The following is an 18,188-nucleotide window of genomic DNA, read 5'->3' as shown; positions in this document are numbered from 1 at the left end:
GCAAAACGTTTGGTAAAACGGCTTCTCAATGGCAATATATGTAATTTTATGATCACTTAATGCTTGGAGAGAGAGGAGAAGCCGGTGAAGCCACTTTTTTCGGCTTCTCCTCTCTAGTGTAAGCCGTTTTGCGGCTTCTCCCCGGCTTTGGTGGTGAAGCCGTTTTGAAATTGACCCTTTGGTAGGGCTTTACCAAAAGTCGGTGGAGAAGCACTCTGAGAAGCCCTACCAAACGGGATCTTTTTGTTTGAAAATGGAAAAAAAATATATATGCATCTATATATATCCTTGAACGTGTGATCCAACCCACTTATTGATCGGAAGCCAACCAGTTAATCAATCATTCTACCGTACCCTACTGGCCCGGACAACGGTAATTAAATAGCTAGCGTACCAACCGACAGTCGTTAGTCCTCCGTCTTACTCACTCCCTAAAAAAAAAAAGCAACTCTCACTTCCTCGGAAAATCAATTTTAAATTTAATTAAATTTATACAAAATAGTACTAACATTTATGGTACAAAATAAATACCAATAGATTAATCATGTAATATATTTTTATAGAAAATCTATTTGGAGACATGATGTTAGTATGTTTTATAAATTTGATCAAATTTGAAACTGTTTGGCTTCTCGAGAAGCGAGAGTTGCATTCTTTTTGGGAATACAGAAACAGGTCGCATCGTCAAATCTTTTCACCTTGATGAAGCAGAGCTCAAGGGAGCAGTCGTGTGCACTTTTCTTTTTTCAAAACCAGAATACAGATGTAAGATGTTCACACATAAGTTATGCGTGCACAATGTCAAGGTTAGACATATATATCGACGGACACTTTGGCTACACTAAAGAAGTGCGAGTACTAGCCGCTAAATAATAATACAACAGCCTAGATTTTTTTTGGTGATGACGAGCACACATAATTAAGATCTGTTTGGGGATTTTGTCAGGACATGGCCGTCTGGTGAGACATGGCTCCCCAGATATATGCTTGTCTGGGTCAGCACCAGAAACTATCAGGAACCTGCTTCTTCCCTGCGAATCTAGCAGACGGGCGCGAAAGTTTTCCACAATTGCACGCGAGAAAGATGCATGCAGCGACTTGCATTGGCTTTTTTTTTCCCTCCTTGGGAGTGGAAATATTCCGGCAACGCGATCGAAGAAAGAGTGCCGTCGATGCCAAGCCAGCTATTTTGGTGATAGTGTCCTCCTATCCCTGTCTTGTCTCTGGATCGGACTAGCGAACTGCATATCATGCAGTGCAGAAGAGGTGCTTCACTTTCCTCATAGTTTCAAGCCTTTGAGTTCCTTCTCCTTCTCTACAACTTCTTGGTAATTGACTCCAGCGTCGTCGATGTTATTGTACGAAAGGCACCTGCATCGTGCGTGTATATAGTAGTTGAGCGAGAAAATAGTTTGCATAGAACCCTAGGAACTTCTCGGAACGAACATAATCGATCTCTTTCTTTACCTAGGACGAAGAATTCTACACTTACTGCCAGCACGGGCCTAGAATAAAGATTTGACTAGCTTCAGGCGCGCTACATATCACCCCGGAAGGTATATGTATCAAGTTCTACTTACATTTCTTGCAGCAAATGGCAATAAGTAACCAAGGAGTCTTTTGACCAAGGGCATGCGTGCTTGGTCCATCTCTTTGACCGTTAATTGATAGCATGTATACTGTGCATATCTTGCTAATTAGCAGAGATCGGGAGTATTTTAAAAGGCGTTGTCTTACTTCGATGCGACGATCTTAAAGGTTAATGAAGCTTCTTTTATCCAAGAAAAACTTACATTTTCTTGCTATATGTGTGTGAGAACCTTGCAACTCATCTGGGGAGGCACCCATATGCATGGGGTTGGACATGCACGGAGGCGGCTTGTATTTTTGCATGAGCAGAAAAAGCTAGCTGGCTGGCTCGATCTGGCTTGGCATCTGCATCTCTGTATGCATCGATCTGCCGCGAAGTGGCAAGGGAATTTACCGGCCTGGTAGTTAAGGCGCTGGCTGGTGAGTACGCTGAGGGCTGACCATGCATTCCCGTAGGCCGTAGCTATCGTATCTTCCTGGATGGTCTCCGGCTAGTCCACCCAGCTTTATATCGCAGCCGGCCAGCAGCTTTAGTCCTGAACTTTGCATATGTCAACTTGATGCCTCAACTTTTAAATTAGCTAATTTAGTCCCTTAAATCTTATTCTGAAGAACAAATCTGACCATTACTACCTAGCTGGTCACGGGTGCCGGAAAATAAACGCGCACCTGCTGTGCTGATATACATAAATGATAATCCGACAGGTCGTCGGACGTCGATGGGACGGTAGAAAAATAATGCAGCACGCAGGACAAGAGTGATATTCTAGCTTTCGTTTTCAAGCTAGCCGCTGCTGGTACTTTCCAGGAAGCCTCCGATCCGTACTTTCACCGAGGACGCAAAGCTGCACGGTGAATGGTCATTTCGGCCCACACATCTAAGTCCCCGGCTAGTCTTCCAGAGCCTTATTTTTACACGTCTGCATGGCAGGTATATGCCATGCGTGCATGGGCATGTAGCTATCCAGCTAGTAGCGAATATGCAGAGCCAGCTTCCTCTGGCTCCTTTCTTATTTTTGTCTGTATGTGCGTGTTTATACATAGTACCGTTCCTGTCGCATTCTACTCGTTAGAAGTAGTAAATATATATTAATTATAAAATTAATGGCATAAATGAAAACTAATTCACGATGCGAATCTATTAAGTCTAATTAGTTCATGAGCCCATGTGATGCTACAGTAAATATGTGCTAATTATAGATTAATTAGACTTAATAGATTCGTCTCACGAATTAGTCACGGCTTATGCAATTAGTTTTATAATTAATTTACGTTTATTCCTTATAATTGGTATCCAAATATACCTGAATTAAAAATTTAATCCATAAATCCCAACATCCCCTTGCATCCCGTCCAGATCAGGAATCACCCTGCATGGCAAGTATGGGCGGCTTTAAACCCCCCACCCCGCACACACCATCACTGTTGGCCTGTTGCTTCCTCTACTTTCTTATTTTTGTTTGTATATATATGTGCATATTCTTCCACTCCGTTCCGCCTTTCCGCTGGCAGGCTCATCTTTGCAATCGGAAACTGCAATGCATATGGTACCTAGAGAGAGACTCATCTACCTTTTTGCTAAAAGAAAAAACAACGACTCTCATCTCTGATGTACAAGAAATTTCCAGGGAAAAAAACTTTCCCTGGAAATTTCAGTAATTAATAATATTGATGCATTATTCAGAGACTTTCCTGCCCTAGCTGCTAGCTGCTGGGAACTTCTCTGAACATTATCTATATATAGATCGCTGTATCCTTAGACTGGCTGCAATATTGTTGCCCTGTCTATTCTTAACATCTAATGATGATGATGGCATCGGCAACTTCTAGTTTTTTTCCACGAGTTGCATTGGTCCAGAGGGCGTCGACTTGTTGTTAATTAATCAAGGCCAAACCTCGTGCATACGTGTATATACCATGCAGCACATGCAACGAGTCTTCAGAATTTTCTTCTTCGTATTCGTAGATGTGTGTACACACGGTTTATGAAGTTATTGTGCCGTTGCAACTTCTCGGAATATTATCATCGATCGACATCCAAGGTCAACGTACTACTCGCCTGCTGCATGTGTGGAGCCGTGAAGGTGATGCGTTGACCATGCATAGGAACAAAAGTGAAGGCGGCCTGACCTGAATGAAGGGACGGTAGGAAAGTATTGGACTTGATTCCGCAATGTCCGTCTTACCACTGGGCTAAAGGCCCATCCGCATATAGGGGCCCAGTTTCATATAATCATATCTCCTACTCTTTTTTTTTTCGAGGGCCATATCTCCTACTCCTTTGAATTCTCAACGATCGACTCTGGCTAGCTCTTTGATTTTTCTTTTTTTTTCTTTTAATTTTTCCGTTACGTGTTGCTGCGGATTGGGAGAAAACCGTTGGATTGCATATTGAAAGTCACAACAAATTATTACTCCGCTGATGTACAGCCTCTTTTTTCCTCAATTTTTTCAGCAAGTGAGCGCGGCTCATGCGTGCATCTCGATTGATCCGGCCAACGTACGCTGTCGTGGCTGCCCTCGTCACTTTGTGTGTGACAAGAGGTGAAGCACGGGGCACCGTTATGTTCGGGTCCGTTGGATGCACCCCGTGCCGGATCCAACGGTGCTTCCCCAGCCACGTAGGCCATGGAAACTCGTTCAGCTTTCCGTGACGTGTATTTGTCGCAGATCATGATAGCACACAAAAATTGCTACTACTAGGATACTCACAAGGGAGCTAGCCAGGTAATAAAATAGTAGGTACACCAATGGAACGATGCATATATATATATTGAAGCGTCATGTAAATAAAAATGGAAAATGCCAACACCTAATTAAGACTACTAAGAGCTAGTGTTCCCGCCTGACAATGTGCAAGTAAACCAATCCACTTTTGTACTTAAACATCATCACTAAGGTTTGCTGCATCACTGAATTATGTTCCCTATAAACTTAATTCAGGGCCTGATTGCCATCAGAGGGCGAGCTAGCCCTGAAGGCACGCAAAGCTATTCAGCCGGCCTGCAAAGTGATGGAGATTTTGTTGAGCAGCCAAGCCGATCGATCGGCGAGCAGGATCCGTAAGCCTCACCCACCGGGCACGGGGACTTTGGCCTCCGACGCCGGGGGCGGCGGCGGCGTCTTCCTCGCCTGTTCCGGCGAAGCCTGCTGCTGCTGCTGCTGCGCAGGCGCCGTCCAGTTCTCCACCTTGAACACCGCCGTCGTCGAGCTCCCTTTCGCCGCCCCCGACCGCGGGTGCTGGCTGCCGCTGTACGAGTCCTCCATGTCCCCGCTGGAGATCGTGAACCCGACGGTCACCGGCGGCGGCTGCTGCGGCGGCGCTGCCGTGATCTCGATGACCGGCTTCTTGCTGGCGTTCTGGTCCAGCTGGTAGCTCGGGAGGAAGCTTCCTACCACGACCTGCTGGCACAACGCCCATCATCAGCTTGCAATTAACAATCATCCATCGCCGAGTCATCATGGACTAGTGCCTACTGACTAGTATAGTTAATCATGTAATTAACCAGAATATAATTCATTTCACGTCTATTTATAATTCGATGGGTTCACGTTACCTGGACAGGGCTAGCAGCCACAAGGAGACCGGCTACTCCGCCGCCGATGACGCGGCCGTCGGCGGCCGCCAAAGAGACGCTCATCCCGCCGGAGCGGTTTCTGGTGCCGCCGCTATCGGTCGGAGTGAAAGATCCAGACAGGGAGAGCAGCTCAAACCGGCCCTGGATTAGCATGACGTGTCAGCAAAAAAAATCATTACGGAATATAAAGTAATTGTTTTTAGAGACCGGGCATTCACAAGTTTTTGTCTAAACAACACCGATTTTCTAGTAGAAAAGAGGATGGTCACATGATGGTCCAACTCCAGCATATTATCACTATTTGAATAGCATATACCACATATACAAGCACTATCAAACAATGGGCCAGCTAGGCACAACTTTTCCTGCGACTATATATATGCACTAACAAGAAACAACACATGACTAAAGCATATATATGATTTTATATGTATATAGTTTCTCTGCAGCTTCTTCGATGCTACTAGCTTCCATCGACTTGTCATGCATCTACCTTTTATCGCAAAGAGTGGAAATTAAAGGCCTTGATCATGTTTTTTTGCCCCCTAGCCACTCAAAGTCAAAGCATATGAATATTCTACAATGACAAATACATGGTGTGATTATCAATTTGACCACCTTGAGTTTTACTTCACGTAGCATTTTGACTGGGCTGCTATGGCCACTAGACATTGGATGCACTTATTCAAACATCAGTTGCTAGAAATTCAGAGGATGCTTAATAAACTAGTTTTTTGATATGCAATTGAATTTTGTGGGTTACAAGTTACAGCAGAGTAAACCAGAACCTTGTACAATTCTTCTGCGATGAGCATTTCTCCTACTAGCAAAGCCACTATTAAACTTTCTCAAGTGATACTACAGATGACAAATTAAATAATCAAAATATGCAAAGACATTTCTGCACATGTTAACTACAGAGGGACTATGATAAAAAAAATTAAAGAAGGGAAAGCCACATAAGTTTGCTTGTTCAGTTATGCAGGTCATGCATAATGCATCTATCTATCTCACAAGCTCATTTAGCTTACAATTAGTAGCACAATAACTTCAACTTGCAAACATCAATTTATAAGCAGCACTTGATCTGTTGGATACCTATCAATGTTTTTCTCTAACCATTTTCATGGCAACACAGGCAAACAATTAATAAACTGATCATGTAAGGCTATGAGGAGTATGGATTTAGTTTTGGAGGGTCTTTAGTAATGTAGAATGAACAATTGATGGCCTCAGATCCCTACTTGAATGAAATAATCTACAAGAACTCTCTTCAACGAACAAATGCAAACTAAAAAAAAAAGCACAAACAAATACGATAGCTAACATGGAAGTGAGAATTAAATTCCATCCATTAGTTTCACTTCTTAAAATGTAGAAAACCTCAGAAGTCAATATGGACAGACCTCATAAGTTACTGTACCGCCTAAGGAGTCCTGTTGACGCAGTGTAACATTTGCAATCACACCATTGGCAGATAGAATGCAAATTGCCCTTGGACCTTGTTGGGAGAAAGATATGACCTTCATATTGACATCCTAGTAAATAAATAAACGAGGTTGGTAAGTATACTGATGAAAATTAAAACGAAATGTCTCCATAAAGAAGAAGTCAAGACCAAAGGGCACCAATCTAGAAGCAAATATATATAGCTCGTCAAGCTATTAAGGTGGAAGTTCTTTCTATTTTATCAAGTAGATGGAACACATGATACTTACCTCACCAGCAGCAACATTAATGATATGAGGTGTAAAATTCGCACCAGAAGCACAAGCTACCAATTCACCTGCCCATCAATCAAAGAATATCATGTTTCAGAAATGGAGACAGAATTATCAGGAGAATGTTCACTTTGAATATTTTCACACTTTCTGTTCTTTCTCTTTCAAAAGGGCTTTGGGCTGTCAGACAAGAATTCTGCCTAATTTATTGTTGGAGGAGTGCGTAAAGTTTTATAGTTGCAACTGTGGTGGGAAAATACCAAAGGAAAGAACAAGGAGGAACAATCAGAAACAGTTACTGTAGCAGAACCGACAACATTGTGCAACTGACCATGTTGCTGTAATCTCCCTGCCTCTCTGTAGTGAACTGTATTAGTTATCCTATCAAATTATCTGGCTACCCATGGCAAACAATTAAAACCTAAGAGTGTCATGCAAAAAGGCAACATTGAAAATCACTTCCCGAATGCGGATATCTATATATCACACGTAACCCATGTCCATCCACCCAAGCAACCAAACAATGTATCTGTTATTCCTCCAACAGAATATGCTTCCAAGAGACATCAACTTATTTAGCATCGCTATCAGACATATTTTCTGTCCAACCACAAGTAAATAAATAGGCTTCCAAGCCATCCAATGGCATCATCTATGACAACACATCAATCACATATTAATATTAGCGTATACGCTAGTGAGGTTCCAACTGCATTTGCAATTCCGCATCAATCAGGCAGGATCCCTGAACAGGCCTGGCAGTTCCAGTTTCTCTTGTATTTCTCTCTTTCTAGAATAAGATGTTAGTACAAGAACTAAGGCTTGATAATAGCAGTCATCCCTTGATGATCAATTTAATAGATGTTGAATAAGTAGGTTACCAACGTGTCACAGCATGAAGAATGAAAGCCTGCAAGTCTGAAACCACTTGCAAACCACAAACAACACGACATGGATAACCCAACCAGGGCCACGTCTTCAGAGACAGGAGTACTACCCAAGTACATCTAGTGCTAGTCCAAGCAGAACAACCTGAACTGAAACTAGGCTGCATGTCTCTTTCAGAGTTTCAGTTCACCTACCTAGAATAGCAGAACTCTCACCAACTATGCTCCGACAAAGTGCAGTTTCTTTGACTAAAAAAAGTCATGACCATTCCATTTTGCCCCCAAATTTCAATCTCAGATCGAAATTGAACGAAATCACGGGAAAAATTCTCAAAATTAAACGAGCAATAAGGCGTCCAAGTGATGCGAGGAGGGGAGGACTCACCGAGTGGCCCGAACAGTGTCTGCGGCGCCGGCGCTGACACGACCACCGCCGCCGTGGGCGCGGCGGCCGTCACTGCCACGGATATCGGCGTCGCGCGGCTGACGAACCCCACCGGGCGCCCCCTGCCCCGCTTCATGACGGCCCCGACGGCAGCAGCCGGCGTGTACTGCGCCCCGCCGGCGTCGTCCGGCACCGACGCCGAGATCGGCGTCGCATTCAGCGGCCGCAGCAGGCTCCCGTCCGGCCCGTATTTCCGCGGCCTCCCCCTCTTCCTCTTCCCCTCTCCTCTCCCAGCAACAGCCGCCGGCGCCGCTGACGCGGCCGTAGGAGCAGCCGGCGCAGGCTGAGAGCTCGCCGGCATCGTCGTCGTCTCCGGCGCCGGCTGCGCATCATCAGCCGCAGCCGGCGAAGCCTCCGTTTTCGACATCGTGGGCTCTTCGCTAAACACTACCTCGCGCCTGGTCGGGCGGTGACCATCAGAGTCTGCCGCACTGCTTCTCCTCTCCTCACAAGCGCGATCACGAAGCTGAAGGCCTGAACTCACCTCGAATTCAGACTCCCAATCCTGAATTCAGAACCCAAACTCAGAGCACAGCCTCTGCAAGCCAGAAGCCGATGCGCAGCCGGTGCAGCCTTCCGGTGAGCTTCGCCGCGCCGGCCGTGTTCCGGTGAGAAATTCAAGAACACAAGGACAAGGGGGGAGAGGTAAGGAAGGAGACGAGGAGATGGGAAATACAGCGAGGAAATAAAAGGGATCGATTGGTTTTAATTTAAACAAGGACAGAAAGTATTTAAAAATATTTTGCAAATGGACGGCATTTTTAAAATTTTTAAGTTTGTTCGGTTTGGTGATTGGCGTTAAATTAGTGGGTTCTTTAATGGAGAAAAATAATGGTGGGCTTTATTGTTTAATTGTTTCCTTGTTTTGTATCGTCTAGAGGGCGAATTTTTAATCTGAGGTGGTGCTAATTTCGAAATATGCGGTGTGACGCGGAATTAATTTATGTTTTGGGTGTTTTGCTGGCTAGGCCCTTAATTATTTAATAAATTGCAGATGGCAGGAGGACTTTGTGGTGTTTTGAATCCTTCAGACTTTCACATTCATGTAGGCTGCATGGTGTGTATGAACAAGACAATAGTCTTGTTAGCATGTTTTTCACTTCTTTTATTTGTATAAACATTTTACAAAAGATTTCAGGTATGATGCGCATAAATTTATATTCTAATTCATAATGAATTTGTGTTCCATGTTTTGAAGAATATTCATTAAAAGTATTAGTCAGTGAAGTGGGCATGATGTTATCCTTCAACCATGTTGGTCTGAACAGATACATGGATCACAAATCTATCGCTACCGATTCCAGCCTTTTAAAGTAATGCTATTGCCATCGCGACCTAAATTTAACAAAGACAAAGTGTGTTTCCGCAAAATAGCCTTTTATATTCGAGGTTTCTTTTGTTAAAGCTCTATTTTATAGCCTAGCTAGTGACGGAAACAATAAGATATGTATGTAAAGGGCATATATGTGGAAAGCAAAAGTACGACTTTTATTAACCAAATAAATTTACACAAATTATTTATGTGAAGTTTCTTTGGTGGAAAAGAGCCTCTTGCCCACCACTGAACTACTTATCTGACTTGGTAGCTATTAGGTTTATCCTTTAAAAAATAATGATGGTAATTTAGGTAACTTTTTGCTGCCATCACACATGCTTAATTATGAAAAATCATGGTGGTCAATGAGGTTAGGATTAAATAATTCTCCAACTTAATTATCATAAACCCTCGAGTCGTCTTGGCTCACTGTGATCGTTTACTCTTTTTTAATTCTTAAGAGGTTCACACTCTAGATTATCTATGTAAAAGATAACATCGATGTTTAGTCACAAATCATCATTGCTTTGCATGACAATACTCATATGGTAAAATATCATTTCATTTCCCTATCCAATATCCACGTATTATTGACCAAATGGGGTAAATAATTATTTGGTTATGACTATAGAATATATCATTGAGGCAGTTGGATATGACTATATTATTGTTATGTTAAGCTTGGATCGATGATAACACCTTCCAATAAATATAGAAATCAACTTTGCACAAGAAAAGTCAGTACATGCCAAACTAGCTTTAGCGCAAGTGGCAAGGATTAGATTATCCTATTCGATGGCCATATTTCAATAGCACATCGATTTCAAAGTGTTTTTACAATAGTTAAGTAGTTTGGTTCATTCCCACGAAGAAAAGTTGAATCTTTTGGTTAACAGAAAAATAAAGGAGAGACCGATTAAGCTCTACTCCTTCAACCAAAACTGCACACTAACTTTTTTTGAAATAAAAAACGGCACACTAACTAGCTAGTTACTTTCCACCGATATGTTAGGTGCTTTCCTAGAAAAACAAATTTTGACCAGTGTAAACTAGTCAATCCCACTCCAAAGTCAATGTGTAGTTAGATCCCAGGTTAAATTTCATTGCAGTGTAGTACATCTGTGCATGCCAGGATACATCTCTACTCTCAGCTAAGGAAAAAGAATGCAGCACCAGCAGTCAGCAATCAGGGCAAAACGCAAAGCACTTTATTTTCAACCACAACATACAGTATGCTGTATCATCTTCCTTACCATGTTATGATCTTTTTTTAAAAACTTTCCAAAGTTAAGAATATATATATATATATATTTATCATGTATTATTAATTCCTTCTGTATATTCGGGAAGGGTGTAGAAGCACTTAGTTAATTACGATTTCCAAAGAATTCACATGCATCTGGGCCCAATTTCTTGCCGCCAAATTATATATACTAGCGCATCATAAAAAAATGCTAAGCTATAGAGGCTTAATTTGACTGAATTATATTATAGTGGGGGGACAAATTTTGACCGATTTGATGTGATCAATAGGACAAGATTATAGTATCTTATTTTACGCGAATTATGGATTTGGGTGATCTAGGTGGTGTAAATTATATTATTATACGATACAACTTTAGTCAGTGTGACGTGGTAATAGTATTATTTCCAAAGGAAATGATGCCGATTGGCGTGTTATTGTTCCCCCCTCTCACTGCCAAAAAGGTTTTTAAAATCACGACCACATGACGCGTTCCTGTTTGTCCATTAGTTTACACACCCATGTACCAGATAAGCCCTAGCCAACTGCCTTATCTTTTCCAAAGTTTTTTAAAAAAAATGTCCACACACGATAGCTGGTTTTCTCTACTTTATTGAAAAATGTAGATATTTTATACATTTGGTTGTCGTGATGGAATGATGCAATTTCATATATATATTTTTTTGTATACATTTCGATGGACTATGTCTCTTGAGCTCACAAATATGATCGAGCCAGCTAGCACAAGATAATGGCCGGTGGGAATTCCAAAGTTCATATCTAATATATATTACGGTTTTGAAATCTTTTTAGAACATGGAAATTACACAAATTAAAATAAATCGTACTTTTCTTGCGTTGGGTATATAAGAAGGGCCTCAGAAGCAAACAGAAAATGGCTTCACCTTGGGCTTCTGTTCTAATAAAGCGGGCCTACCAAAACCGTGCACCCCTGGGTCATTATAACTTCTTTGGGCCGGTCTTGCATGGGCTGGGCAAATAGCTACGCATGCGTGCCAAGCAAAGATTTTTGGATGGACCACGTGAGCCGGGTGAGCGTATTCACGGGCTGACAAGTCACAAGTGCATGAGCAACGTAGGGGCCAAGTTTGCAAATGCTGTATCGCAACGTAGGGGCCAAGTTTGCAAGTGACTATCGCACAGCTCGAAATATTTTCATTGATGCTTGTCTCGTTCTCTGAGGCCTAGTAAGAAAATCAACATGTGTGTCTGGTAGCACGTGTCCTCTGATCTTATTCATTGCTTGGGCACATAAACAATTAGAGAGAGTAGCGGTCAAGGCGCCAAGCAACCACTCACTCCCAAAATGAGCCAGGCAGTTAGCATGGAGTAACATTCTTAGGAATAGTTGAGTAGATCTTGTTTTCTTTCTTAAGGCACTTTTAGCAAAATTTGGAACCACAAACAAATTGGTATACAAACCGTAATTGACAAAGTTTAGTTCTAAGAATATAAATAGTATTAACTAGTATGAAGTATGCACTATGTCCATCAGCGTAAAATGTTTGCTGATTTAAAATGATCAAACTTTGTAATCTTGACCAACAATTATCCAATTATACACATGCCAGTGTACAAAAATCAATACATGTGTATCTAAAGTTCTTCTACGGTGCTGTTGACAATAAATTGTAAGAAAGATAAAATATTAAATACATTTTTAAAGCCATTCTTATAAAATAATACTCGTTATGTTGGGTTTTCTAAGATTATAGATGTTATTATGTATCTAGATATAGAGTATATCTAAGTGTATAATAAAATCTATGAGTCTAAAAAATCAAAACGACCTATAATTTGGAATGGAGGGAGTACGCTGTTAAATGGGGAAAAATCCTTCGTGAATGTGTTTAGTTGTTCCCTCAGTCAACGGCTCAACGCTAAGCTTAAACATGGATACTACTACTGGCTCGTACCGACAATAAAGCCGGGCTGTTTCTGCAAACCCATCCACCGCCGCCCGATCTCGATCCAAGGCTTCACGTCACACTCCTCACCTCTCTGGCGCCCACTATAAAGTTTGTCCCCATTCGCAGCTACCACCGCCTCGCCTTCGTGTGCTCGCCTACCTCACCCCGGTCACCCCACGGGCCCACACGCCACGGCGGCCACACCACACGAGTACACGACACTCCCCAAACACGCGCCGCACCAGGCACCACCCCCAAACCCGATCCCCACCTCCTTGACCTGAAGAGCCCCCCGCAGCGTGTTCGACGCTTCGCCCCGCCCGCGCGCCGCCACGCCATGTCCTCCTCCGTCTCCGCCGCCGCCAAGGCCTCCGCCGCCTTCGCCCACAAGGTACGTCCTCTCCTCCCCCTTCCGCTCCTTCCCTATCCCCCAACTCGCATCCCGTTACTGACCGGCTCCAATACCCTGTCGCAGAAGGAGCTCGCCGCGGCGGCGCCGGCGCCGACGCAGCACCGCGCGGGCTCGGGCCGCCGGAGCAATCCATGCCGCGTGCGCGCCGTCGCCTCGCCCGCGCGCGCCCCCCGCGCCCCGGCGTCCACCGGCTCGGTACGCGCCCCCTGAATCCCCCAGCTGTTAACGCGCCTCTTCTGAATGTTGCTGCTGCCGATGCCGCGCTTGATTTACGCACGCGCCTCCTCGTCTGAATCTCACCTCAGGTGAAGACCGCGATGACGATGACGGAGAAGATCCTGGCGCGCGCCTCGGAGCGCGCGGGGCTGGAGCCCGGGGAGAACGTGTGGGTGGACGTCGACGTGCTCATGACGCACGACGTCTGCGGCCCGGGCACCATCGGCATCTTCAAGAAGGAGTTCGGGGAGGACGCCAAGGTCTGGGACCGCGAGAAGGTCGTCATCATCCCGGACCACTACATCTTCACCAACGACGAGAGGGCCAACCGCAATGTCGATATCCTCAGGGACTTCTGTATGGAGCAGAACATCAAGTACTTCTATGACATTAAGGACCTCAGCAATTTCAAGGTATGGCTGCTCATTTGATTGCCGTTTGGTTCAATTCATATCTTAGCTTGTCTGCCTCATACAATTTATCTTCCTATTAAAGTTTTTCTTCCAGCAGAAGTTACATTTTCAAGTTGTTTGCAGGCTAATCCAGACTACAAAGGCGTCTGTCACGTTGCACTTGCTCAAGAAGGCCACTGCCGACCAGGCGAGGTACATTACTGGCTGTACCAAGCTCAGGTTATCTGTGATTTTACCATACAGGAAGGACTAACTCCAATTGTTATCTAGGTTCTCCTTGGTACTGATTCTCATACATGCAATGCTGGAGCCTTTGGTCAATTTGCAACTGGAATTGGAAACACTGATGCAGGTTTTGTGTTGGGCACTGGAAAGGCTCTTCTCAAGGTATGCCAAATGTTTTCATTACTTCCAGATAAATTTGAGCAAAAGTCTTGCAGAACAAAATAAAAGACATTTATTTGTGGGGTATAGGTGCAGTTGCACACTGAAATGCGGTTCTATATTTCATTGATGTTTCAGGATATTTGCATAAATTCATCTTCATGATAGTGAGCCTTTGATCACCCAAATCAAAACTAAAGATATATTTCTTAGAGAATAAGTAAAATGTTATTGTCATTTGCACTGACTTGCATTTCCTCCAAACATAACAATAATAGAAACATCGAGTGCAGTATCCAGTTAGCCCTATTTATATATCAGCTACGCATTCCTTTTTGGTTTTGTACACCCTCTTATTGCTTTGTCATATATAGTCAATATGCTGCAGCCACTTACAGAAAAAAGAACACAGTGTTTTGATATGTTAATCTTATTTTCAGGTGCCACCAACTATAAGATTTGTACTGGATGGAGAAATGCCACCTTATTTACTCGCAAAGGATCTGATTTTGCAAGTAAGCCTACAAGCTATGTTAAATTTGTTCATCTCTTCGGATCTAATTGTATCCGGGACTTCTTATTCTTTATAATTGCTCCTTACAGATTATTGGTGAGATTTCTGTATCTGGTGCAACCTACAAATCCATGGAGTTTGTTGGATCAACCATCGAAAGTCTAAATGTGCGTTACCTGCTCAAGATTTGCTTAATTAACTGCCACACTATCTAGCATTGAACTAATTCTTTTCACGCACTTGCTAGATGGAAGAGAGAATGACATTGTGCAACATGGTTGTTGAAGCTGGTGGAAAGAATGGTGTTGTGCCTGCTGATGAGACTACATTTAAATACCTTGAGGTACAGAAGTAGCCTCTGAAATGCTATTGATAAAACTGAGGAAATGTGCTTTTCTCTTTCATATATTCCAATAACCTTTGAGATAGTGAGTGCTCAGAACAATTTGCAAAAGATTTTTCATGCTAGTTCTCACATCATAGCTGTCATACTGGTATACTGCAGGGCAAGACATCAGTTGATTATGAACCTGTCTACAGCGATGCTCAGGCCAGGTGATTATAGTCTGCCCTTGCTTTTCTTGTCCATTAGCTCATGTTATGCATTGATTTGCATATTAGAGTTTTAAAGATATTTCTCTTACAGAGACATGACTTGTTGTTAGAAAGCATTGTAATTCAAGAATAAATTGATGAATGGTACTTGTTCAACAAGTTGCTTTCTGATGTCTTGTTCTGAAAATTTGATTATGTTATGCATTGAACAAAGGGATGAATGGTACTTGTTCGACAAGAAATTGAGAGTGTTGCCTAGTGTTTTCCTTCACATTTGTTTTCAAAGATAGGATACCCCACTTTAAAAGGAAGCATGTAACTTTTTGCACTGACCATTTTTGCTGGGGACACCAGCTGAGGATAGCAGCACCAAACATTCAGCTAAACCACTGCCTAACTTTAAAAGCCATTGAATTTCCTATCTCAAACATTCAGCTAAACCACTGCCTAACAGTAGCAGCGCTAAACAGTCAGCTATACAGTTTTTCCTTTGCAACTTTCGAGCTTGTATTCTGTGTGATTATTTGATATGCCACGTGCATAAGCTTTTGATTTCTTGCTTCTTTTATTTGATCGACTTCTTTTTTTCTTCCTCAGATTTTTTAGTGACTATCGGTTTGATGTATCCAAACTGGAGCCAGTAGTCGCCAAGGTTTGTTAATGTAGTCTATTGCAAATCTTTATCTTTGCTTTTTTTGATTTTCCAATAAAAAAACAAATGATAATCTTCATGAACTGCAGCCACATTCACCTGACAATCGTGCTCTAGCAAGAGAATGCAAAGATGTCAAGATTGACCGAGTCTATATTGGTTCTTGCACTGGTGGTAAGACAGAGGACTTCCTTGCTGCTGCAAAGGTGTTCTTAGCTTCGGTAAGAATCTTGAACCCAACCATGGTGTATAACTGTATATGCATCCTGGATGATAGGTTAATATTCATTGTGTACTTTGAAACTTGGTACTTTATGTATGCCCCTTGCTATATTTTAAGCCATTTTATCCCATGACTACTTGACTAACTGCAAAATGTTTTCTTCATCCAGGGCAAGAAGGTCAAAGTTCCCACATTCCTTGTCCCCGCGACACAAAAGGTAAATTTACTTATCTAGAGTAAAGATATCCTGAAGCAACACTTTAACATCCTATAGACTTGTTCATATTCACTGAAAAAAATGTGAAATATCTGCAGGTGTGGATGGACCTATATAGCCTCCCTGTACCAGGATCTGGTGGCAAAACTTGCTCCCAGATATTTGAAGAGGCTGGATGCGACACACCAGCTAGTCCTAGTTGTGGTGCTTGTTTAGGTGGCCCTCGCGATACATATGCACGCATGAATGAACCAATGGTAAGAATCTTATGCAGATCTTGAAGCATTTTTGTAAAATAGGGTTGGTACTTACTATATACCTGAGGTGACCTGTTGACGCTACTATGGTTCTATGTACACAAATCAGTAAGATATTATCCGTGCTACATAGGGGTTGAGGCTACTATGGTTCTATATACACAAATTAGGACGATATCTTAAACAGTTTCCCTTGTGCCCATACAAATTTCACACGATTGACTGGCTACCTGCTGTCCCCACTCATGCTTACTTGGCTACAGAATTGCTACCATAGTCTAATTCTACTGAATAATTATGTCTGGAAACACTAAACAATAGGACCTTTTGTCATTGATCAAAATCTTTAGTCTTTTTTGAAGCCATCAAAGTCCTTAGTCTGTGAAGGCAAAAGCTCATGCTCTGAATTTTATTTTGTTGACATTTACAGTTATGATGAAGTAATTAATGATTTCAACCACTTATAATCTGGATGCAGGTCTGTGTGTCCACGACGAACAGGAACTTCCCGGGCAGGATGGGGCACAAGGAGGGGCAGATCTACCTGGCATCCCCCTACACTGCGGCCGCCTCGGCCCTGACGGGGTATGTCACAGACCCCAGGGACTTCCTCATGTAACGACCTTGAAACCAGAGAGTTCATGATGTAAAAGAACGCCTGTTTTACCATTTATTCGTGTTGAACCTTAGTTTAGACGTGTCTCTGGATGAGGAATAAGCAGTTTTCCCTTGCTAACGACTGCAAATGGTGAGGTTGGCATGTATGGTTTTGCATCATTACCGAGTGTAGTATCAAGAACAAACATGACTGTTGCACAAGGAAAATGCATTCATCTACATACCAGTAGCAGCTCCTCTACAGAATCCTGTCAGGCTTGCGGTCTCCTGCGGGTAGTTCTTCATTATATTTTCCTTTGTGAGTGCTTGATTCATTAAACAAACAGTGTTGGTCAAAGTTTTTTTCGGGCGGGACTTGTTCCTTACTTAATCCAAATGCTTTCCATTTTAAAATAATTAATTAATTAAACAAATATTGTTGGTTAAAATTTGACAACAAATTAACGGTGTCACCAACGGCGTCGCGCTCCGCGCCCTCTCCTCGGCAAACTCCGATGCCACCAACGGCGTCGCTGCTCCGCGCGCTCGGACTCGCAGGACGGCGTCGCGACGGCGGCATCCACTGTCCCAGAACGCAGCTGCTGCGTGCGTCGTCAACCGGAGCACGCTGTCCCAGAACGCGTCGTCGGACCACGCCGGCCTCGCTTCGCATATGGCGCCGCGCGACATGACGAACCAGCTCAAGTCCGTATCCTCCAATGGTCCGGGCTGAAGGCCTCGCTGCCCGGCATGATGGAATCGAAAAGGTTAGGCGTGTTTAGGAGTCAGGGGCTAAATTTCAGCTCCAGTCGTATCGGATGTTTGGACACTAATTAAGAGTAGTAAACATAGATTAATTATAAAATTAATTGCACAACTCTTAGGCTAAATCGCGAGATGAATCTATTAATCCTAATTAATCCATGATTTGACAATGTGGTGCTACAGTACCATTCGCTAATGATGGATTAATTAGGTTTAATAGATTCGTCTCGTGATTTAGCCTAGGGGTTCTGCTATTAGTTTTGTAATTAGCTC

The 18,188-nt window shown here is 43.0% G+C and overlaps 2 protein-coding genes across 3 annotated transcripts; one reads left to right on the top strand and one right to left on the bottom strand.

The window, feature by feature from the left end:
* Positions 1 to 4,333: 4,333 nt before the first annotated feature.
* Positions 4,334 to 8,906, bottom strand: LOC117843126 (AT-hook motif nuclear-localized protein 1). Its single transcript, XM_034723691.2, has 5 exons — positions 8,162 to 8,906; positions 6,887 to 6,954; positions 6,575 to 6,706; positions 5,148 to 5,309; positions 4,334 to 4,992 (listed from the first exon to the last, which is right to left on the bottom strand). Exons 1-5 carry the CDS (start codon positions 8,586 to 8,588, stop codon positions 4,660 to 4,662), a joined length of 1,122 nt encoding a protein of 373 aa, XP_034579582.1. The 5' UTR covers positions 8,589 to 8,906; the 3' UTR covers positions 4,334 to 4,659.
* A 4,013-nt stretch (positions 8,907 to 12,919) lies between these two features.
* On the top strand, positions 12,920 to 17,390 carry LOC117865183 (3-isopropylmalate dehydratase large subunit, chloroplastic). 2 transcript variants are annotated; one of them, XM_072292289.1, is made up of 14 exons: positions 12,920 to 13,101; positions 13,189 to 13,317; positions 13,428 to 13,751; positions 13,875 to 13,943; positions 14,022 to 14,138; positions 14,576 to 14,650; positions 14,739 to 14,816; positions 14,897 to 14,992; positions 15,155 to 15,204; positions 15,802 to 15,856; positions 15,946 to 16,077; positions 16,249 to 16,296; positions 16,395 to 16,553; positions 17,032 to 17,390. In XM_072292289.1, the coding sequence occupies exons 1-14, from the start codon at positions 13,048 to 13,050 to the stop codon at positions 17,170 to 17,172; spliced, it is 1,527 nt and encodes a 508-aa protein (XP_072148390.1). In that variant the 5' UTR covers positions 12,920 to 13,047; the 3' UTR covers positions 17,173 to 17,390. The 2 variants fall into 2 exon arrangements, with proteins under 2 accessions (XP_072148390.1, XP_034605216.1); XM_034749325.2 differs by having other exon boundaries at positions 12,921 to 13,101; positions 13,186 to 13,317.
* Positions 17,391 to 18,188: the final 798 nt, after the last annotated feature.

This window comes from Setaria viridis, chromosome 1 (assembly GCF_005286985.2).
Source record: "Setaria viridis chromosome 1, Setaria_viridis_v4.0, whole genome shotgun sequence".
NCBI lineage: Eukaryota > Viridiplantae > Streptophyta > Magnoliopsida > Poales > Poaceae > Setaria > Setaria viridis.
This window is presented reverse-complemented; position numbering and strand designations above follow the sequence as displayed.